At 44.6% G+C, this 23,815-nt stretch overlaps 1 protein-coding gene across 1 annotated transcript in view; it reads right to left on the minus strand.

Moving 5' to 3' along the window:
• Positions 1 to 14,729, minus strand: part of CCDC6 (coiled-coil domain containing 6) — a 109,466-nt gene extending 94,737 nt beyond the window's left edge. The window contains exon 1 of the mRNA XM_061161579.1: positions 14,409 to 14,729. Within this exon, the coding sequence (XP_061017562.1) occupies positions 14,409 to 14,714 (306 nt within the window). The 5' untranslated portion in view covers positions 14,715 to 14,729. The remainder of the gene's footprint in view (positions 1 to 14,408) is intronic.
• Positions 14,730 to 23,815: the final 9,086 nt, after the last annotated feature.

A 23,815-nucleotide genomic window follows, 5' to 3' on the forward strand; every position in this document is an offset into this window, starting at 1 on the left:
GGCTTAGGGGTCAGGTAAGATGCCATGTGATCACAGACGGAGGGAGGGGCAGAACTGAGATTTTTTTTTTTCTAAATCTTAGGGTTTCACCAGAATTGAAAGAGAGACGTGCACCCCAATGTTCATCGCAGCACTGTTTATAATAGCCAGCACATGGAAGCAACCTAGATGCCCATCAGCAGACGAATGGATAAGAAAGCTGTGGTACATATACACCATGGAGTATTACTCAGCCATTAAAAAGAATACATTTGAGTCAGTTCTAATGAGGTGGATGAAACTGAAACCTATATACAGAGTGAAGTAAGCCAGAAAGAAAAACACCAATACAGTATACTAATGCATATATATGGAGATTAGAAAGATGGTAACGATAACCCTATATGAGAGACAGCAAGAGAGACACAGATGTATAGAACAGACTTTTGGACTCTGTGGGAGAGGGCGAGGGTGGGAAGATTTGGGAGAAAGACACTGAAACAGGTATATTATCATATGTGAAACAAATCACCAGTCCAGGTTCGATGCATGAGACAGGGTGCTCGGGGCTGGTGCACTGGGATGACCCAGAGGATGGGATGGGGAGGGAGGTGGGAGGGAGGTTCAGGATGGGGACACAGGTACACCCGTGGCGGATTCATGTCAATGTATGGCAAAGCCACTTATAATACTGTAAAGTAATTAGCCTCCAATTAAAATAAATAAATTTATATTAAAAAATAAAGTCAAAACCTATTTAAGATTAAAAAATAAATAAAAATTAGGGGTTTCAGGATTTCTAGGTAAAATACAAGATGCCCAGGGACTTCCCTGGCAGTCTAGCGGTTAAGACTGTATCCTTCCAATGCAGGAGGGTCAGGCTCCATCCCAGGTTGGTAAACTAACATCTCCCATGCCAGGAGGCAGGGCAAAACAAAACAAAACAAAAAATCAAGACACCCAGTTAAGTCTGCATTTCAGATATACTACAAATGATTTTTTTAGTACATATATATTCCATTTAGTACATATATGTTCCACAGTGGGAACACATATACCCTAAAAAACTACTCATCATTTACCTGAAATTTAAACATGGCTCCTCATCTTATATTTTTGCTGAATGTGGCAACCCTATCTGGTTTCCTAGTCTTCATTATACCAAGCTGTCTCCAAGAACCCCGGTGTGGAAAAATAGAAAAGAGTTAATGAATAAAAGGAATAAAGGGATGATTCACACAGACAGACTTATGGAGGATGCTAAGCTACAACACATCAACTTAAAGCCCAAGAACAGAAAAGGGGGAGCAGTGGAACCATGGGAACTTGAGAACAAGAATGCACGGGACTTAGGAGAAGCAGCGCAGCCTATTGGCTTTCACGTGTGGGCTGGCAGGCGCATTCCAGGTGCCTCTTCACATCCCCCATTGGGTTCCAAGGACCCAGAGCTGCAAGGCACGGGGCCAAGAAAGAACGATACAAATCAGGGATTCAAAGTCATCAATGCTGATCTCCTTCAACCTGAAAGAATCTGACAGGCAGGCCCCCCAAGTAGCCTGGGAAGGAGGCAGGGAGAAACCAAGAGACCCCAGGAAGGCTTGGCTGGAGCAGACCGGTGAGAAGGGACGGGCACGCCTGGCTCCCAGAAGGCTTACTCCAACTCGTTCATGACCTGCTGAAATACACGGGCTGTCTTCCTGCCCCTCTCATCACAACCAAAAGCCTTCACACCAGGGCACTAAAACCCTAACAGTGCCCTGGTGAAAAGCAGTTCCTTCAACCTTCGCAAAAGCCCTAGGCTGCCATTGCTACTGCTACAGAGATAGCCAGAGGCAACAGACAGAAAAACAGTCCCACCACAGACCTCCACAGACCACTGCAGACCTGGGAGCCCAGGGCGGTCCCTCCAGCACAAGGGCACTGCAAGCCTGCAAAGTCGGGCAGCTTCAAAGAGTCCTGTTGTGCTTTCTGTGCTTCAGAGCAGCCGCTAAGCAGGAGTGGAACGCATGTCTCAGCCATCAAAGTCCACCCTCTGGAACCCACACCCCCATGGAAAAGGGTCAAAAGTCACACAACAGAGAAGCAGGCTCTCTGCCTGCTGCCCACGGCGCTAAAGGCAGAAACCTGGGCAAAGGTGTACATTGGGTCTTTTTTCATGAAATAATGGAAAGAGCCTGACAACTGGCCTACAAGAAAAAAATGGATCTTTTAGGAAGCTGGATTGCCTCTCATTACTTATGCACAGCCACACAGGCGGGTTTTATCCTGACTCACCGAACCCCAGGAAATGAGCCCAGCTCCCAGGCATCCCCAAGCACCAGAAAAACACAGGCCCTGAGAAGTCAGACTGCAGAGCTCCCCAGCCTGAGGTCTCCAGAGAGATGGGCCCCTCTCAGCAATTCAGACAATTTTGCACCATCCTATTACATATAAACAGGGTTATCAAGAACACCTTTGATTCTGAAGCACATTTTGGAGAACAAGAGAAAGTATGTATGTACATGTGTGGGGTGGGTGTTTACAAATCATCTTTAATATCATTTTCTACAAGAATAATTCACAAATTATCAAAACACTTTGATGTGCACTGTTTCATCTGATCCTCGTAATGACAGTGAGTAGAAGCAAGACTGGTATTAACCTTAGAGACTGTGGTTTTACCAGGTAAGTCCATGGAGGCTCAAAGGCTCTGAGGGCAGCAAAACGAACTAGCAATGTAGCTAGAACCTCAACTAACTGGAAGCCACATTCTGTAGGGCCTGTGCTGCCTCCCAATGTCCAGTGATCAACACTAGGGAAGGAGGTGGGGCTACGCAAGGGGCAAAGCGAAACTAAAGGCAATTCCACAGTGGAATACTGTGCAGCTGCAGCAAACGACCACTGCCACAGGTAACACGGATGCCGTCTAATGTCAGTCAATGTAGGAACTAGGATGTGAAATCAGAGAATATGCACGCATACAAAATACATTCTGTATAAAGCTACTTACAATATAAAGTTCAAAAAGAAGCAAAAAATTAATCCTCAGTGTTAGAGGTAAGAACAAGTCACTTTGGGGGTGTGGTGAGTGGAACAGAGAGTACAAGGGAACTTTGGGGGGGTGTAGGGGGTACTGATACTAGCATGCATCGTAAGTGGGGTAGTGATTTACACTGGTGAATTTACAGGTAAATTCACTGAGCACTTTTGCATTAGTTTGTGCTTTCAAAGCTTGGGGACTTTATTGCCGTGGTCCCCAACCTTTTTGGCACCAGGGACTGGTTTCGTGGAAGACAATTTTTCCAAAGCGCCAGGGTGGTGGGAGGTGGGGGGGAGGGGCTGGTCTGGGGATGATTCAAGCGCGTTACATTTACTGTGCGCTGTATTTCTAATCTAATGCTGCTGCTGTACTGGTCCAGGGCCGAGAAGTTGGGGACCCCTGCTTTACTGTATGTTATACTCCATTAGCGAGTTTATCCAAAGTAAACTTGGACATCCCCCAAATAAATTCCATGAACTTGACTGAGCAGTGGCTGTGTTAAGACGGTGGAAAAAGGCAAATGAGGCTTCAAATGGCAGGGTTTTATGTGCTGGTCAAGCTACCATCACAGACTGACTACCTGGCTCAAATCACTGTCCCGCTGCTCACTGCACCCTAGGCCAGGACGCTGAGGCTGTTCCACCTTGCTTCTTCATCTGGGAATCAGAGGCAGCAAAGGGGTTGCAGTGAGAATCAAGTGAGGCCCTAAAATTCATCTTTCACAGTGCCTGGCACGGTGCTTTAGAACCGTGCCAGGCACAGAGTGAGACCAAAATACTTAACTGTTATTACCATGGGATAAGACGGGTCGTCTTATAGATGACAAATAACATAGTACCTGTCTCCCAGTAGTTTAGAAGGAAAACACAAATGTCTCCACTAAGCAGCCAGAGCAGATTATGAACATCCAGAAATGTTCCAACTGTTTCCCCCTCCCTGCCCATTTCTGTCATCAGCCCCCAGACGGGACCCAAGAACAGAGCCAGCCAGGCCCTGCTCACTACCACCCCCCACACTTCCCTTTCTTTCCCCACATTCACAAAATGCCTCCTCCTTCCACCAGTCCCGCCTGCGCCTAGATGAACTTCATCTTTCAGGTTCTCACTCCTATAACACCTCCCGAGAGAGAGAGCCCTCCGTGACTGTGGTCCCTCTCCCGGCCTGAGTCGGGGGCCCTCCACCAGGTCTCCTCACAGCTGCTATCTGTGGCACACTGCCTGGCATACAGGAGGTGATCAATACAGCGGCTGAAAAAAATCCACTTCTCCTGTGCTCGTCGGACTATTTTTAAGTAGAGGTTATAACTTAAGTATAAAGAGACTGGTTCCAGCCTGGGATGAGGCAGGAGAGTGGAGGAGGGGGGGCCCCGATGGCAGAGCTATCAGCAGAGGTGGCACACTCCGCAGTAACATGAGACAGGGTGAGGGGTGCAACAGACCCAGGCCCAACACTGGAGGCCAGCCAGTCAGAAAGTCTGCACACCCCACGCACTGAAGGCACCCTCTTTATCGTTGTTTCTCTTCCAAAGCAGAGAGTCTGCAACCCTGGAAACACTCCCTGAGGCCTGGGCTGGCATCCTGGGAATGTGCGGCAGGAACGGGGCAGCCCTGACTACTCTAAATGAAGGAACGCCACAGTGTGGGAACACAACTAAGAGGAAAACGCCCCCAGCAGGATAAAGACACAACTGTTCATAAATTTGTTTATGTGCTTAAACTCTATGAGGTCAGAGTTCCAGTTCTAGCCATAGGTCCTCAGGCAAGTTGCAGAACGTCTCTGGGTATAAATTTGCAAATCTGTAAGACTACACATCAGTGGTGTGGATTAAATCAGGATATAAGTAAACCCCTCCCAACAGCACCCACGCCATAGTAAGCACTGGGTAAACATAAGCAGTTGTCATAGCAACACAAAACTACTTGCAAGTAGTTCAATGCTGATAAGGAAGAATTTCAAGCATTTTTTTTTTTTTTTTTGCTTTTTCAGACTTTCTTAAAGTATGGTTTATCTGAAATGCTATCAAGGAAATTAAACATGAGATTTTTTTTTCTTTAAATAGCAAACATCATCTACAAGGTGCTAGGGCTAAATCCTTTCTCTTTCCCAGAAGACAAGCCTTCCCTGTGCATTAGTCCCTCCCCAGTTCTCCACATCTGGGTGCCCACTCTGAGAGCAGATTCAGACCTATGGTGTGGAGCCTAGAGCTAGGGTGCCATATGTTGGCTAAATGGCCAAAAAGAACCAGATACGGATTAGCCAAAAGGCAATAAAAATTGAAGCTGGAGCAAGATATCAACAGCATTTTAGTATATGTGCTGCCAAAGCGAGCACTATCAACAGCATTTTAATTAAAGCTGTTTAGGTCCTAATTAAAGAATTTAGGTCCTAATTCACAACTTCAACACCAAGACAAGAAAAAGAAGCTAGCTGCTTTTGCATACCAGACTCCATTTTTTCTTTAAAAATTAAAAAAAAAAAAAAACATTTAAAGTAACTAGAAACAGAGGTTACCAAGGGCTGGAGGTAGGTGGGAAATGAAGAGTTACTGTTTAATGTAAACAGTTTCTGCTTGGGATGTTGAAAAAGTTCTGGAAATGGGTAGTGGTGATGGCGGCACAACACTGTAAATGTAACTAATGTCACTGAATCATACACTTAAAAATGGTTCAAGGGGCAACACTTATATTGTGTCTATATTACAACCAAAAAAATGTCATTGTATCTTCAGTACTTCAAAATAATAAGCTACATGCACTCAAGGTTTAAAATGATGTGAAACAGTTAATAATGCTTTTCAAAAGACATGGCACCTTACCAGGTAGTTACTTGGACCGAAAGAAGTCCAAACTGCTACTTTATAGCATATACACTTAAAATTGTACTCTTTGGTTAACAAAGACATTAAAATCATCCAGCCAATTTTTTTTTTTCTCTCAAATTTTTGTGTTTCTATAATCAGAGGTTACTAAATGAAGCAGAGACACAATATTTTGACTTTTAGCAAATGTCTTTGTTTAGATAAATTAAGGCCTACCTAGTGAAGAACCAAAAAAAAAAAAAAAAAAGAAACCCAAACAAAAAAATCTCAATAGAATAAAAATTATATGAGTAATTACTTAAGATAACTGAAAAAAAAAACATTGTTTACATGCAAATAATTTCATAAGTTGAGAAGCTCTTTCTATAATTAAAACACCAAATAATTTTTCTCTCAGGACTATTTTAGCTCTTCTAATTAAAAAACCTTGACTGCCCAAGACTCTGTTCACTAGTGAAATAAACACATGAAGGGTTTAATGCAGGTACTAGATTTCTAAGAACTTCCCTTACCTCACCCTTAGTCCATGCTGTTTTCATTCTTTCACTTTCCTCTTTCCTTCTATGGAAAACTTTTTTGAATTATGACCTACGTCTGTCTGGCTGAATATCCCAGCTCTGCTTCTCAGTACCGAATGGCCTCATCTGATCCCAAGTGGCCCGAGATGCCCTGGAGGGTGTTAACCCACTCACTCGGGACACACACCTGGCACCCATGGAGGCTGGTCTGATCTGGAACAGATGCGTGCAAGATTATCCCATCCATCAACACTGCTTTTTTACAAAACCGGAGTTTGCAACTGCCCATAAACTAGTATCTCTAATCCATTTTAACCTTAAGAAGTCTTTGTTTTCACAGTTTCCATTAAAGATTTAAGAAATTTGGTCCATGCAATAATGTCTGTGTAAGGAAAGTGGGTGGGCCCCAGAGTGTAATAGGAATAGATAATTTGTCTATGGGCAGATGTAAATTATGAAATTAAAAACATCACTGACATTTCTTTTCAATCATCACCATATTAAAAGAAAATTAAAAACAAACAAAAAGCCTTTCAGTGCCACCTGGACACAGACAAATTGAGCAACAGTTCTCTCTATCGCTGCCTTACAAAATAAACTCTCAGCTAATTAAACTGTGAGTGAATATGACACATTGTTTCCTTAAAGGTATTCACCAAAAGAGATGAACTTTATTTTGGAAGGTGGAAGGTAAGCCAGCCCTCGCTGGAACCTTGGCACCAGTCAGCCTGAACCGCCTTTCTGGCTTCCACTTGCATGTTGGTTATTTCCGCACCTCACAACTCTCTGGGCTGCAAAGAGATGGAGAGGGAAGGCCATCTCTGCTCTGAATTCTCTGCCGCAACCAGCCAGGGCCAAGCTGAACACCAGTCAAGTGCAATCCTGCTGGAGAAGCCCTTACATTCCTTCTGGGTATTTTGGAGTACCTAACACCCAGTAGGCAGTTCCCAAGTACTTGGAGGTTGAATCCTGCCTGTTGTAGGCTGTATTTATGACACGCCATTCTGTCCCTTACTGAAGAGGTGAAAATTTCCCAGCGTTAAACAAGTGAGTATGAAAATGAATTTTAAGCACTAATCTGCACTCCATGCCTCGGATCTAGGGGCGAATAATAAGTAAGGGGGTGAATTCATTCTAAACAACCATCAAACTATTAACCCTTTGTTAGTTCTCCCTAAAAGAGAACACCTACACAAAGTGACATTTGCAATTTATGAGCTGGAGCACTGGGATAAAATACACAGCTGTGGACTTGACAAGCATAAAAGGCAAGAAAATCTGATAGCCTTGGGGAGGTAGGAAGAGTCTGCAAGTTAATACCTCTCCAAGATCCTATTAGAAATACTTTCCAGAGCATTCGTTTCCCTGTCAGGAAAATTTCAACCACCACTGAGCAGGAACACCCTGAACCCGTGATCACCAGCCCTGACGATCATTCAATCCATCTATTAATAAAAGCAACTAACTGCCTGTGATTGAAAACAAAAAGCAACACCTACCACTAAGAGACAAAGTACATGAGGGAACAAAGAAGGTGACCTCACTCCTTACTCAACCTGGCTGTATGAATCTAAAGTCTCAGATTAGCATTTCTAGGAGTAAATGCTGCAATGCATGATTTGAGGAAGAAAACAAGAATGCAAGTACACACTGTGTGACACTATCAACCTCCCAAAATCCACTCTGCAAACCACACGTGGAAACCCACCAGGATTCAACAAATCTCCCCATCTGGTTTGCAGATACCGCCCCAATTGGAGCTTCAGGTGGTGCCTGCTATTTGCACTGATACCTCCTCCCCATGATGGCCCACAGGTTGTTTTCCAGAAGCAGCCATGGGGCATTTCAACATTAAATAAGGTTATGAGGAATGCCTGGAGTGACCTGTCACCATCAACAAAATGGAAGGGGCAAATCTGAACCCCTCTGACAGAGCCACTTTCTCCTCTAAGCCTTGCTCAAACAACCCTTGAAAAGTGAACCCAACGACACTATGTCCCCTTTTAGAGGTGAAAAGGTATCGCGAATGCCTAGGTATGTGCTACAAGGTTGCCTACAGTATCACCCATAACAGGAAGGCAAAGGTTTGGGACATACACTAATTGAGGTGGTCCGCCAAAGTATACAGTGTATCCATTCATCCATACAAGGATGGTGAAGATGGTGTTTGCTGTTGTTGCTGACAGTTAGGAGAGCAGCTCTAGGAGCATAAGCACAGGAGACAGTCTGGGCTCCCTCGCCCAGGACAAAACAAAACAAAAACACCTCATCACTTAATGCCTCTGAGGTCAGCCCAACATACCCTTGAGTGTCTACTGCATGCCAGGGACCGAAGAATGGAACTGAACAAGGCAAATTCTGCTCCCAAAGGGGAGACCTACATGCTGGGGGCCTGGAGAGGAAGCGGTCTCATGAATGGGCAACTAACCCAGCATGTGGCTGGCAAAGAGGCAGTGCTAGTGCACACGGAGGTCAGAAGGAAGTACAGCCTGCTTGGATTTATAGGGTGAAGGGTAGGGAAGGACATTTAAGGGCAGGAGGTACATCTTAGAGAAGCCAGAGAAACCTACTGAGATTCAGGAGCTGGCAGTTCAGTAGAGTGAGAGCTTTGAGAATGTGAGGGGTGTGTCTCTGAAGCAAGCAGGGGCCAGATCATAGAGAGCCTGGTAAACCACAAAAAGTTCACCTGGAGTCAGAGGGCAATGGAAGTCATTAAAAGTCTGTGAGCAAGCAACAGTTCCTTCAGATTTTTGCTCCAGACCAGTGTCTCTGGTCTTGAACAAGAGTCCCCACAAACCAGATATTGGTGATTCTCTGAACTATTCCCCATCCTCAGCAAAATAAATAAAAGCACTAGAAAAGACTGTCTGGACCTCCTCTACACTTTTGTAGGGCTTTTTAAAAAATCAAATACAAAGAGTTTATATGAAACACACAGAAGAAATCTAAGAATAGCCTCTATAAGAAGACTGGATTTGTGTATGATCAGACCTAACTGTGAGATCATACTTTTCTCTAAGTTGCATCTAAAGTTGGGTACTTTCACTAGAATCTAAGGGGAAAAAAAAAAATTAAAGCAAGGAAAAAAAAAGTCACACACTACACCTTTTTATAAGGGCCATGTTGATCTGACAGCTTCATAATCTGCCAAAACAAAATCTTAAGAAATGGAAAATAGTGTATTGGGCATCCAGAGTAAATAATCTGAAATCCACAACATTAACTATATGGTAGCTTTTATTGGTTAATGAAATTGTTACACTGTTGATATTTTTTTTTTTTTTACACTGTTGATATTTAAAACAGCCAAGTTTTCTAATCTAAATGCCATACCAACACATTTTTCTTCTATAACTTCAAAAGATCTTTGTATTCCTGTTTCCCTCAACTTCTATAATGAAAGACTAATATTATAGATAGAAAAAGACGCTTAAACTCTAGTAATTTGTCATGGGCCTTTACTTCCAAACCAAACATATGGCAAAGGTCTGAGCTGGTCCAGAAAACACACCTTGGTGAACTAGCATCCAGGAATAAGACCCTGCTCATACTTTGAGAAACTTTTAGCAGCCATTCAATTACTGCCCACAATTACATTTCATCTTCTCAGAGACCACGATCCCTGGATTCCCCTCACTACGTTGACTCAGATAATCTCCTATTACATTTTAACCCAAAGGACAAGTCAGAAAGATCAAGCCTAACATCTAAAAGCTACTCAACAGTGTAACTGAGCAATTTTTGTTTTGTTTTGTTTATTTTCTCCACTCCAAAGAAGAAGTTATGACTGATAATCAGCAGTCTGGCTCCACTGCTGATTTACTGGGAGAAATCGGATAATCACTCAAAACATTCCATTCCACCACTAACCCAAATAAAAACACACCAGGGGAAAGCTGTGGCAGTGGACACTTGTAGACAGGGATGAAAGGCCTTGTACAGTTGATTCTTCCCCACAGATGATGTTTACCTCCATCATACAGATGTGGAGAACACAGACCATGAAGCCGGTCCTTTATTAAAAGGGTAGCTTAACTAGAATAAGCACCTACACACCAAAAGAGACAGAAATGACTGCCGGTTAAGAACTTCTATTGGCCTTTGGACTTGGCTTAAAAAATGAGGGCCCAATAATGAGATATCACTACACACCTACTAGGATGGACAAAATCCAAGACAGATAACACCCAAATGCTAACAAGGATGTGGAGCAACAGGAACTCTCATCACTGCTGGTGGGCATGCAAAATGGTACAGTCACTCCAAAAAGTTTGGCAGTTTCTTTACAAAATGAAAATACTCTCACCATACTACCAGCAATTAGCTCCTCCCTACTTACCCAAATGAGCAGAAACCTTCTGTCTACCCCCAAAATGTGCACACAGAAGTGTACTGCAGGTTCATTCACAGCTGCCAAAACTTGGAAGCCACCAAGTCCTTCACTAGGTAAATGGTATAAATAAGTAAGCTGTGGTATAGTCAAAGAAATATCATTCAATGTTAAAAAGAAAGGAGGGACTTCCCTGGTGGTCCAATGGTTCAGAGTCCACCTTCCAATGCACAGGACGTGGGTTCAATCCTTGGTCAGGGAACTAAGATCCCACATGCTGCAGGGCAACTAAGCCTGTACCTCAACTAGAGAAGCCTATGTGTTGCAACAAAGACTCAGTGCAGCCAAGAAAGAGAAAAGAAATGAGCTACCAAGCCAGGAAGAAACAGGGAGGAAACTTAGATGCATCTTACTAAGTGAAAGATGCCCATCTGAAAAGGCTACAGGTTGAATGATTCCAACTATATGACTTTCCGGAAAAGGCAAAACTATGCTTTTGGCCACCTGATGTGAAGAACTGACTCACTGGAAAAGACCCTGATGCTGGGAAAGATTGAAGGCAGGAGGAGAAGGGGACGACAGAGGACGAGGTGGTTGGATGGCATCACCGACTCCACGGACATGAGTTTGAGCAAGCTCCAGGAGTTGGTGATGGACAGGGAAGCCTGGCATGCTGCAGTTCATGGGGTTGCAGAGAGTCGGACACGACTGAGCAACTCAACTGATGGAAGACAGAAAAAAGATTGATGGTGGCCAGGGGTTAGTGAGGGATGAAAAGGCTGAGCACGGGGGATTTTTATGGCACTGGACCTGCTCTGTACACTATCATGGTGCTACAATTCATTGTACACTTGCCCAAACTGATAGAATGTACCACACCGAGAGTGAACCCTATAGACTTTGGGTGATTATGTTGTTTCAATGTTGGTTCATAGGTTGTAACAAACATACCATTCAGGTGGCGGATGTTGATAATGGAGGAGGGGAGGAAGGGCAGGGAGTATTTTCCTGGTACCTTCTGCTTAAGTTTGCTGCTAAACTAAAACTACCCCCCCCCCCAAAAAAGCAACACCTCTCTCTTCCCAGCGTGTAGATGATCAGCAAGGAAAAGACATCTACAATCACCTTCTGTGCTCAAAAATATTAAAGTTAATATCATAATTAGAGTTACTAGTAAGAGCCATGAAGACAAATATAGGATTCTGGCACCATCTTCTCTTCAAATAAAATTGGTGAGAAATCTACCAAGGCCTTCACTTAACTTAATATTTAAGTCTTTTCACAAACTTCCTGGATTGCTAGCAGCAAGTTTCACGCAGCTTAACCTTGACACAGACACACAGTGTTGTTCAATGGAATCCTTACATCCACAGACTTACTTCATGTAGTCACACACATTTTTCCTCCCAAATTACAAACCCTAAAGGTCATACCCACTCACCACAATCTGTGTCCTAAGTCAGTCAACTCCAACAAAACGCTCAAAGGAATCTCTCCTCTGTATTTGCCTGAGTAACACCTGCCAAGTATTAGGGAACTCAATACACCACAAGCACTTTTTATTTATCCCCCTGAATATATTCATCAGAGATTAAAGAATGGAGAGTCTTCTGGTACCTATAGGCTGTCATCCAAAGCAATTTTAAAATTTGACTCCGTGAGGCCGCAGAACTTTTCACCAAGTGTATTTGGTGAAATGTCAGTTTTAGTTGAGGGAAGTTCCAGTGAAGCCACCACCTCACACAGCTCTTCACGCCAATGTTCAGTGGCCTGTGATCTTACACACCAGGAATGAATGTGTCTGTGTACAATTTACAGACCTACTTTTAATATGGTCAAGTGTCAAACAGCTAACCCTTTCATAGTCTCTCCACCCCGCCATCCTCCTTCCCAAACAAAAACAGCCTGAATTGCTCACAGTATGCAAGAAGTCAGAGATTCCATTTTATGCAAGTTTCACTACTTTCAGTGGTTCACTTTCTCCAAGAGACCAGACTCACCCTCTCATTTACTAACTCCAATCTTAAATAAACTGCCTCCACCAACTTCCCCCTCTTCTCAAACCTCCACTCACCAAAGACATCTCTCTCAGCCAAGAAGGCTCCAGAAGAGGCTTGGAAGTGGCTGCCTCTGCAAATTCCTCCCCATCCTACCAAAAGGGCACTTCAAGAACTTGACAGTCTGAATACTGCTTCAATGCCATTCACCAGAGCTGGATCGGAGCATGCGGGGTGTCTTTCAGCAATCAATTTCTATTTAGGCTGCCTATCACAATGAAACTTTGGTGAAAACCTGCTCTCTAAGCAAATTCAGAATGCCATCCAGTCCCCAAGTGCGAGCCAGCACGGGGCGGGGGCGGGGGGGGGGGGGGGGGGGGGGCGCGCGTGGATACACACAGCCCGTCCTCCACTGACGACTTTCTGGTACAGGGGCATCCTAAACTTGCCGCATTTCCTTTGCAGAGTTGTGATCTTCCATCCATCCCCGAATTCACGATTTCTTCTCCATCTGAAGGTTCAACCTAATCAGCTATTGTGGAGTTAACTATGGCAATTCATCCCCTCGGTTTCTGGACATTTTCCTCTCTCCTCCGGGCTGGGAAACTGTTTTGATCTAACAGGGTTGCCTGTGTGGGGATTCTGCATGTTAATGATGTGGCCAGCCGGCAGGGATAGTAGGTGAGAGCTGTACACACTGTACTTTTCCCAGTTATGTTTCGCCTCATCACAGCTAATCGTGGCCTTTCTAAAGGCCTGCTACACGAGAAGCGAGACCTACACACCTAATCTTATCCTCTTTGCGGGAGCCTCCGGGGACCAGGTGGAAACAGAACAGACAGCCCGTTTTCCCGTCTAGTATCTAGATGCCGAACCAAAATATCCCCCAGACAGACACTCCACCGCCAAGGAAGCAAACACACGCCACAACAACAACAACTCCCTCCTGCTCGGCGAGGGAGTCAGCCGATCCCCTTCACCCTGGTTTCAGCCGGTCCAGACTTCATACCCTTCGCTCCGTCCAGGCCGGTATAAGATGCTGCATTCTCCCAGCAGTACACGACCGCCACCACCCCCCACCCAGGGAAAGGACTTCCAACGGAGGTGGGAGCATCAGCTCCGGTACCCGCCCTTCCCTCTCGATCCTGGCCAGAAAAACTGCACTTCCCGGATTCCCGGCCACTCTCTCCGGCCCCCTCCCCGGGCGATCCAGCTAGCCCAGTCCTAATGCCAACCAAGTGCCCAGCCCAGCTGCACACCCCCCGCACTCTCGGCCAGGTCCCCGGAACAGGCCCCGGCTTCCTGCCTCTCCCTCAGCCTAGGACTCCCCGATCTGGACGCACCCCTCAAGCAAACTAGGACTGAAGAAAGTCCCACCCCGCCCCCCCGCCCCCAGCCACGCCGCCAGCTTCCAGCTCCTCCCGAAGGTGCCTCCTCCCTAAGGGGCGACAAGGGAACGTGGTGTGTGTGTGGGCGGGGGTGGGGTGGGGGGGTCCCAGCAGCCTCTTCCCGCACCCCGCGAGGGGCCTGGACCCCGGGGAGGGCAGACCAGCGCGGCCCCGAAGGGACACCTCCCACTCCCTCCACCCTCCGGGGCCGGGTCTTGGCAGCGAGTGTGCTCGCTGCTGGTCCTCGGAAGCCTAGAATAGCCCGGGGGCTGCCCCGGGTCGGGAGGCAGCATCTCCCAGGGGCGGGCGGAGGTCAGCACCGCGGCGCACCCCCGGGGGGGGGGGGGGGGGGCACTCACGATGGTCACGCTGGCTTTGCGCAGGTCGCGGTTCTCCTCCTGCAGCGCCTTGCACTTGAGTTTGTAGGTCTCCAGCTCGATCTTGAGCACCTTGTTCTCCTGCTGCAGCGAGGCCAGGCGGTTGGTGAGCTCCTCCAGGCGGAACGGCGAGATGACAATGCCCCCCGACTTCCCACCGCCGCCGCCGCCTCCCCCGCCGCCGCCGCCGCCGCCCGAGGTCGACGAGCAAGACGACTGCATGGCGGCCGAGCCGCCGCTGCTGCCCCCCGCCCCGTCCGTGTCGCTCTCGCTGGCGCTGTCCGCCATGGCCGCGGCGGGCTGGGGAGACGCGCAGGAGGAGGAGCAGGGAGGCGGCGGCGGCGAAGGCTGGGCTGCGAATGAGTGGGCGCCGGGGCGAGCACCGGGGAGCGCCGAGCTGGGCGCCTGGCACCAGGGCGCAGGCTCGGAGCGGCGGCGAGAGAAAGAGAGGGAGCTTCCCGCTGCCAAGGGACCGCCTCTGCCAGAGAACAGAGACCCCGCCCGGGCTCGGGCAGTATTGCACTGGGGCTCGCTCCAGCCGGGCTTGGCGCGCTCGCTAGGCCGCTCGGCTAAGCCGGCGGAAAGCTCCGAGACTCACCCGCCGCCGCCCTCCTGGCGCCCGCCCGCTGGCTGGGGAGGCGCTGGCCGGGCCGGGGCGGGAAAAGCCAGGCCAGCCTCCGCACCAGCCGCTCGCCAGCCGCACGTGTTCTGAGGGAGGGCCTCCCAGCCCGCTGACCTAAGCCCGCGGCCGCCCAGCCTCTTCCGGGCTCGCGCCCGCTCCTGGGAAACAGAAACCGAATGCCCCACTCGCCTCGCAGGTGCTGGGTACACGTGGAAAGGTCAGCCCGGCGCGGGCATCCAGCCCCCGCCGACTCCGCGGCCCCATCTTCCGCTGACCGTGTGTGCTCCTGTCTCCCTCTGTCTGTTTCAAACAGACACGCAGCCCTTTTAGTTGGATCTCTCAGTGAGCTTGCCGGGGAAGCTTCGGAGAGCGCTCACAGAACAGAAAGTTCCCCTGCAAGGAGCGGAGGAGGGCGACGAGACAGGAGCCACAGGTTAACCTCGTTAAGAAAAGATCTGCAGAAGAGACACACCGCCCTCTTTACTCCTCCTGATAACCCCATAAACCACCCTGCGCTCAATTGTCTGAACAAGGTGCAAGTTTTTTCTTTTCTCTCTGCATCTTGCAGACAATGCCAGGACCTGTTGGGCAATAGGATTAAGACAGTAACATTTATCTAATCCAAAAAGAAAAAAAAAGACAATTTTTGTGGATTGAAACATCTCTTTTAAGGGCCAGTTTTCCAAAGCAACTGCAGGCAGAGCATTCTGCTGCACGAATAGTGATGATTAAGTGGGAATGCAACATAACCATCATTCTCTTTCCCATCATCTTGCCCACTCCTAGAAAACTTAAGTAGGTCAAAACTAAACACAGATTAATTATGCTAGTGTGGTCTAATTCGGGGTTCTAGTTTTAAAGCATAAGAAATTCAAAATCAAAACTTGCATTTCCCCTTCTCCCCTCCCAAACAAAGGCTTACAGGAAATTGGCCCAGCAGGTGAGATGATTCTTAACACTTCACGCTGTTGACACAAAACAGCTTTCACTTATGTATGAAAATCAGAAAATGAAACCGACCAGACTCGTTTTATTACCCAAGCTTAGTCAACAGAAGAACAAACAGATGGAAACAAAATATAGAGGGAAAATGGGGTGAAGTTTTTTCTATTACTTTGAACTTTGGGGAAAGTTTATAATGTGTTAGTAAGGATAAAGAAGTGGCTTTAACGATTTTTATTTCAGCTCCTCCATTATCTTTAAAACTAAATTTAGCCTAATGATTACAGTTATTCAATGGCTAATGAAAACTGGTACCCAGGAATAAAGTGAAACCTCCAAGTGTTCCAAATGACATCATCCTTTACCAAGATGGCTGCTTTCTGGCAGCCAGCTCCAAAATGCCAACCGCAATTAAACCCCAAATTTCTAATTATTTTTTAGTTTAACAAAAAAGGACTTCTGAATTAGTCACTGTTGGTGTAGCAGGAACAACAACAAGAGTTACTGTGCTCCTCAGAAACGTTCAGCCAATGGAAATAACTCTGTTAGAAGTGACCAGTTTAATTTTCACTGAAACTTGCTCTTCTCCCTGACTTTTCCTTTTGGGAATCTGCTAGAGCAGACAAACAGCTCGTTAAACTGGAAACAGCTTCTGGAAAACTCACTTGCTGGGTGAAATGGAGGAATAAAGCTAGCAGGGAGCAGCACCACAGGGGGAAACCCAGACTTAACATTCTTTCCACTTTATCCAGCACTGTGATAGAATCTTTTAAGAGCCAGTCTGGCTTTCCATTCTTCACAAGTTTCCATTGTTCCATATCCCATAGTATCTTAAAGCTTCCACCTCTAGAGCTTACATAGACACACTCAGGAGACGAGTTACCTTTCTCTTAGCTTTATCACCAACTATATTCGGAGAGAGGACTTAACTGCTACCAGTCGGCAGAGGGGTGGGGTTTAAAGTGCTTGACTTTCTTAAAGGGCCCACGGTTACCGTAACTTAAAATGGATTGGTTTTGAATTGGATTTGGAGGAAAACTGCGTTTTGACTTGGTACTCACAGGCAGTAACTGTGTTTAGAAGGCCTTAGGGAGAAAGTCATCTTCTAAAGCTTCCCTGCTGATACAGATGGGAATAAGCTGGAGAATATTTTTTCACTGTGGTTTTTATTGTTATTGCAAAGCAGAAGCGTGTCTAATTTTCTACTTCTTGTAAAAGTGGTTCCCCTTATAAACAGACCATTTATCACAACATTGGTTCAGCAATAGGATTACAGTGAAAACACTAGTTACAAAACCAATAATATCGTTATAAAACTTCTTTTCAGCTTTCCCGGAGAAATGAATCAGAAGAATAAATGGTAGTATGTATTGCCTGGAGGAAGAAGAAACGAATACAGACCATCAGTTCCATTGGAGAAATAACAAGATTTACCTTTGTCCAAAATGCAAGCTGCAAAAGTATAAAAATAAAGAAAAAGAATACTTATAGTCTAATTGCAAGGTACAATGTCTCTTTGTCTAGTGCCATTTATTCAGCTGATTTACTCTGTGGCCTTGGAATGTTCAATAATAAAATTAAGGGACTTCCCTGGTGGTCTAGTGGTTAAGAATCCACTTCCAGTGCGGGGGCTGCAGATTCCAGCCTTAGTCAGGGAACTAAGACCCCACATGCAACTGAGTCCACACACTGCAATGAAGAATCTGCATGCTGCAGCAAAGACCCAGTCCAGCCTAAATAAATAAATAAAATTTTAAATTTTAAAAAATAATAATAAAGTTAAAATATAGACATAAATCACTGGTGATTTCTGTTTAATTTTTAGTGTCTAACAATAAATTGCTGTACATATTATATTAGCATTAGATACAAGTGATTTCACTCAAGCCCTGAATAGACTTAGTGGTTGCAGAACCTATCATTACAGTTGGGTTTTTTTTTTTTTTTTTTTTTTCCTAATTTATTTGGCTGCAGCAGGTCTGGGCGGCCTTTGAGATCTAGTTTCCCTACCAGGGATCAAACATGGAGTCCCAGCCACTGGACCACCAAACAAGTCCCCAGAACCTATCAATACAGTTTTTTAAAACAACTGGAGTGGCCTATTGCCTTCTGAGATAGCTTACAATCTGTCTGTAGATTTTCTGTCTGTAGAGATGTTTCTCTCAAAATAAATCTACCTCTTACATATCAAAAAATAATAATAATTAGAGTGAGCCACGTATGACCTGGCTTTCACAGAGTGCCTGAATTTGGATAGAATCATAAACTGTGCCACTGTGGTGCTATTATTTCTTGAAAGGTAACTGATAGTAGAGATAACTGGAGTAACAGGCGAGTTTGGCCTTGGAGTACAAGATGAAGCAGGGCAAAGGCTAACAAAGCTTTGCCAAGAGAACACACTGTTCATAGCAAAGACCCTCTTCCAACAACACAAGAGACAACCCTAACATGGACATCACCAAATGGTCAGTACTGAAATTAGATTGATTATATTCTTTGCAGCCAAACATGGAGAAGCTCTATACAATAAGCAAAAAAAAAAAAAAAGACTGGGAGCTGACTGTGGCTCAGATCATGAACTTCTTACTGGAAAATTCAGATTTAAATTGAAGAAAGTAGGGAAAACCATGAGGCCATTCAAGTATGACCTAAATCAAATCCCTTACAGTTATACAGTGGAAGTGACAAATAGATTCAAGGGATTAGATCTGATAGATAGAGTACCTGAAGAACTATGGACGGAGGTTCGTAACACTGTATGGGATGCAGTGACCAAAAAGAAGAAATGACTGTCTTAAAGAAAAAGAAATGAAAAAAGGTGAAATGGTTGTCTGAGGAGGCCTTACAAATAGCTGAGAAAAGAAGGGAAGCGAAAGGGAAAGATATACCCATCTGAATGCAGAGTTCCAAAGAATAGCAAGGAGAGATAAGAAAACCTTTTTAGGTGAAGAAGAGGTGGCAAGAATAAACAGATGAACTGTACAAAAAGTGTCTTAATGACCCAGATAGCTACAGTGGTGTGGTCACTCACCTAGACCCAGGCATCCTGGAGTATGAAGTCAAGTGGGCCTTAGGAAGCATTACTACCAACAAAACTGGTGGAGGTGATGGAATTCCAGTTGAGCTATTTCAAATCCTAAAAGATGATACAGTTGCACTCAATATGCCAGCAAATTTGGAAAACTCAGAGGTGGCCACAGGACTGGAAAAGGTCAGTTTTCATTCCAATCCCAAAGAAGGGCAGTGCTAAAGAATGTTCAAACTACTGTACAGTTACACTCATTTCACATGCTAGCAATATAATGCTCAAAATCCTTCAAGCTAAGCTTCAACTGTATGTGAAACAAGAACTTCCAGATGTTCAAGACAGATTTAGAAAAGGCAGAGAAACCAGAGATCAAATTGCCAACATGTGTTAGATCATAGAAAAAGCAATAGAATTCTAGAAAAACAACTACTTCTGCTTCATTGTCTACACCAAAGCCTTTGACTGTGTGGACCACAACAAACTGTGGTAAATCTTAAAGAGATGAGAATACCAGATCACCTTACCTGCCTCCTGAGAAAACTGTATGCAGGTCAAGAAGCAACAGTTAGAATCAACATGGAACAATGAACTGGTTCCAAATTGGGAAAGGAGTCCTTAAGGCTGTATATTGTCACCCTCCTTATTTAACTTATATGCAGAGTACTTCATTTGAAATGTGGACTGGATGAATCACAAGCTGGAATCAAGATTTCTGGGAGAAATATCAACAACCTCAGATATGCAGATGATATTGTTAGGGGAAGCACACTGATTGAAACCACCCACCCTGGCCAGGCACCATAGTAACCATTTGCATGAGTTGTTTTATGACAGGAGATCCTGATAAGGAATACGGAACTAATAAGCCACGACCAGCTGGAAGAGTTCGGGAAAGGTCAAGAGGAGACACTGCCTGTCCGTCCACTTCCCAGAATCCCTCTTGCTAGCATCCATCTTGGCTGAGCGGTGCGTGCGCCACCAGGAAAGACTCTGAATTAGAATGATTGGCCAAAGACTACCCAGAAACTAATCCCATCACCATAAAACCCAAGACTGCGAGCCACGCGGCAGAGCAGTTCTCCTGGGTTCCCTTACCCTCCTGCTCTCCACCTGAATGCCCTTCCCAATAAAATCTCTTGCTTTGTCAGCACATGTGTCTCCTCGGACAATTCATTTCCAAGTGTTAGACAAGAGCCCAGTTTTGGGCCCTGGAAGGGGTCCCCCTTCCTGCAACAATACCATCATAATGGCAGAAAGCAAAAAGGAACAAAAGAGCCTCTTGATGAAGATGAGAGAGGAGAGTGAAAAAGCTGGCTTAAAATTCAGCATTCAAAAAATGAAGATCATGGCTGTGAGGCTGTGCCATGACAGGCAGTCTAGATTAGGAGTAGGCCTGGTTTTCCAGGGTAACATGATTATCAGGCCACCTGGAGCCAGCCAATCAATATGCGCCCAGTAAGGAAAAGGGAACCTATCAGGGGAAAGCTGAAAAGCCCGCGAATGCCCAAGTTTAAAAAAAAAGCCTGCGAAGGTTTGAGCCAATAAGATTACTTTGCAAACATGTAACCAATCCGCTTAAGCCAGCTACCAACTGCTTATGCACACCTTATAAATTGGGTAACAGCTCGGGCTCAGCGCTTTCTGACCCTGCACCACTGCGTTGGTTGCAGCAGTGAGCCCTGACTCTAGTCAGCAATAAACTTCCCTTTTTTGCGAGTTACATTGTCTTGGAAGCCTTCTCTCTTCCCGCTCGGGGATTCGGACACCGGGCATAACAATGGCATCTGGTCCCATCACTTCATGGCAAATAGATGGGGGGGAAAATGGGAACAGTGGCAGATTTTATTTTCTTGGGTTCCAAAATCACTGCAGAATGGTGACTCCAGCCATGGAATTAAAAGACACTGGCTCCTTGGAAGAAAAGCTACAACACACCTAGACAGCATATTAAAAAGCAGAGATCACTTTGCCAGTAAATGTCCGTATAGTCAAAGCTATTGTTTTTCCAGTAGTCATGTATGGATGTGAAAGTTGGACCATAAAGAAGGCTGAGCACCGAAGAATTGATGCTTTTGAACTGTGGTGCTAGGGAAGACTCTTGAGAGTCCCTTGGACAGCAAGGAGATCAAATGAGTCCATCCTAAAGGGAATCAACCTTGAATATTCATTGGGAGGCCTGATGCTGAAACTGAAGCTCCAATACTTTGTCTACCTCTTTTGAAGACCCTGATGCTGGGAAGATTGAGGGCAGGAGAAGGCAGCGACAGCGGATGAGATTGTTGAATGGCATTATCGACCTAATGGACATGGATCTGAGCAGACTCCAGGAGATGGTGAAGGACAGGGAAGCCTGGCATGCTGCAGTCCATGGGGTTGCAAAGAGTCAGATATGACTTTGTGACTGAACAACAACTAGTTCCTAGGTCTGGAACAGAGTTTCTCACCCTTGGCACTATTTACTCTGTGAGCTGAAAAATTCTTTTGGTTTGTTTGCTTTATTGAAGTATAGTTGATTTACAGTATCATGTTAGTTTCAGATGGATAACAGAGATTTAGTTATAATTAGATGTGTTCTAACTATATATGTGTGTGTGCATTCTTTTTCAGGTTCTTTTCCCTTATGCATTATTACAAAATATTGAGTATAGTTCCCTGTGCTATACAATAGGTCCTTGATTATATAGTAGTATGTATATGTTAATCCTGTTCTCCTAATTTTTCCCTCCCCCCATTTTTATCTTTTTTTTTTTTTTTCAGGTTCCATATAAGTAATATCATACATTATTTGTCTTTCTCTGTCTGGTTTACTTCACTTAGTATGATAATCTCTATGTCCATTGGAAAATTCTTCATTGGGGGCGTGGGGAGAGGGGCTGTCCTATGAATTAATTGTAAGATGTTTAGCAGCATTCCCAGCTTCTACCCACTAGATACAAGTACTGTGCCACCCAAGCATCTCCAGACATTTCAAAATATTCCCTGAGCGGGGAAAAATGCCCACAGTTGATAAACACTAATCTAGTGAAAAATCACTTTTGGAGGGCTAACGCACGCCCACTTTGGAGTGACTCTTCTGGCAACATATTGATAACATAGCACTGAGCCATTAAGAGAGGTTCCCTCTCATTTCAAATTCCCAGTGTCAACTAGCCAAGAGATTCTGTACCAAAATAGCTACATCCACACTTCTTACTCTTTTTTGCCTTCAATCACCCATTTCTTTAACATGCCTTTTCAATATTTTATACTTAGTAATATTTATCTAGCCTTACGTATGTAGTAATCCACCCAAGCAAGAGATCAAACCTACAAAATTAATTATATATCTCATCTGTATCCTGCTATTTCTGTTCATTCATTATTTGTCACAAGAATCAAGACTATTTCTTCCAACAGCAGTCTAAAGAATTGAGTCATCAGCCTAAGTAAATCAGGTGAGAATCAAGGATTTCAACAGTAAAAAATGAAATATATGACTTATATGTCTGAAGATTTGGCAATCTACAAAACCTAAAACATGTCTTGACACAGATCATACCAGACTACTGAGCAGGAAATGCTTTTTAAATCCTACTAAATACACAGCAGAGCTTGAAAGAAAGAAAGGGAAATCCCAGGCTCCAAAAGCAAAGAGGAAAACTGGAAACAAACCAAATGTCCATCTACAATATAAATCCTGTTGTATTCATGCAATGAAATAACATACAGCAATGAAAATAAACAAACTACAAGTATATGAAACAACATGAGTGAACTTCAGAAATACAATGATAAGCAATGGAAACCAGACACAAAAGAATATATGCTATATGATTGCATTTATATAACATTCAAAAGTAGACAAAATTAATCTGTGACGTTAGAAGTCAGAATACTGATTCTTCTTGGGAGGGGATACTGGTTGGAAAGATTAGGAAATTCCTGGTAACCTTCTTTTTCTTTATCTGGGTACTTGTTACCTAGGTATATTCACTTGTGATATTGAGCTATGTATTTATAATCTGTATGCTTTTCTATATGTATGTTATACTTCACTAAAATGTATAAATCAAAAAAGGGGAAGGGCAGAGTCCTATAAGCCAGAGTAGTGACCTAGTAGCTGAAACAGGAGTAGTAGCACTGTGAGTCTTTCTAACCACAATATTTGAGTTTAATGTCCATCAGGGATAGGCTTGGGCCTTATAAGGCAGGAAGATGTAAATAAGATACTCATAAAGTGGCAGCCTGTCAAAGAGCTACACCACACTGAAAGGCTGGATTGCAGGGATGGCAGTGGGGTGGGGGTGGGGAGGAGTCTTCCTACCAGCAAACACGAAGATAACAAGGAAGGCTGCCTTAAACTGAGTTCAGAGTTTACAAGAAAATCTCTTTGGAAAATTTATAATCTAGACCCAAGCCTCACGGGGTTAAGGACTTCACATATATACCTCATACTACTACATGGTCCAGAAATACCCCAAATATCTTAAAAGTTGGGCTGGCATGGAAACTTGCTGGGTGATGGAGAGGTTCTATATCTTGACTGTGGTGATAGTTATGCAAATGTATACATTTGTCAAATGTTATCAAACACACTTCAAAAAGGTATTTGTATTCTGTGTAAAATCCTACCAAAAAAAAACTAAACTGACAAAAAAATAGTTGGCAAAGAGATAGTAATATTCCTAGAGCAACCTGGCAGAAACAAACTCAAATTCACTCTGGAAGCAGTTTCAAAATGAAGATGGGGTTACAGTGAAAATTACAAAACACATAGAGAAATAATCCACTTTGAGCAAAAATTAGCATATAATAAAC

The sequence above is a fragment of the Dama dama genome, chromosome 15 (assembly GCF_033118175.1).
Source record: "Dama dama isolate Ldn47 chromosome 15, ASM3311817v1, whole genome shotgun sequence".
In the NCBI taxonomy this organism is placed as follows: Eukaryota; Metazoa; Chordata; class Mammalia; order Artiodactyla; family Cervidae; genus Dama; species Dama dama.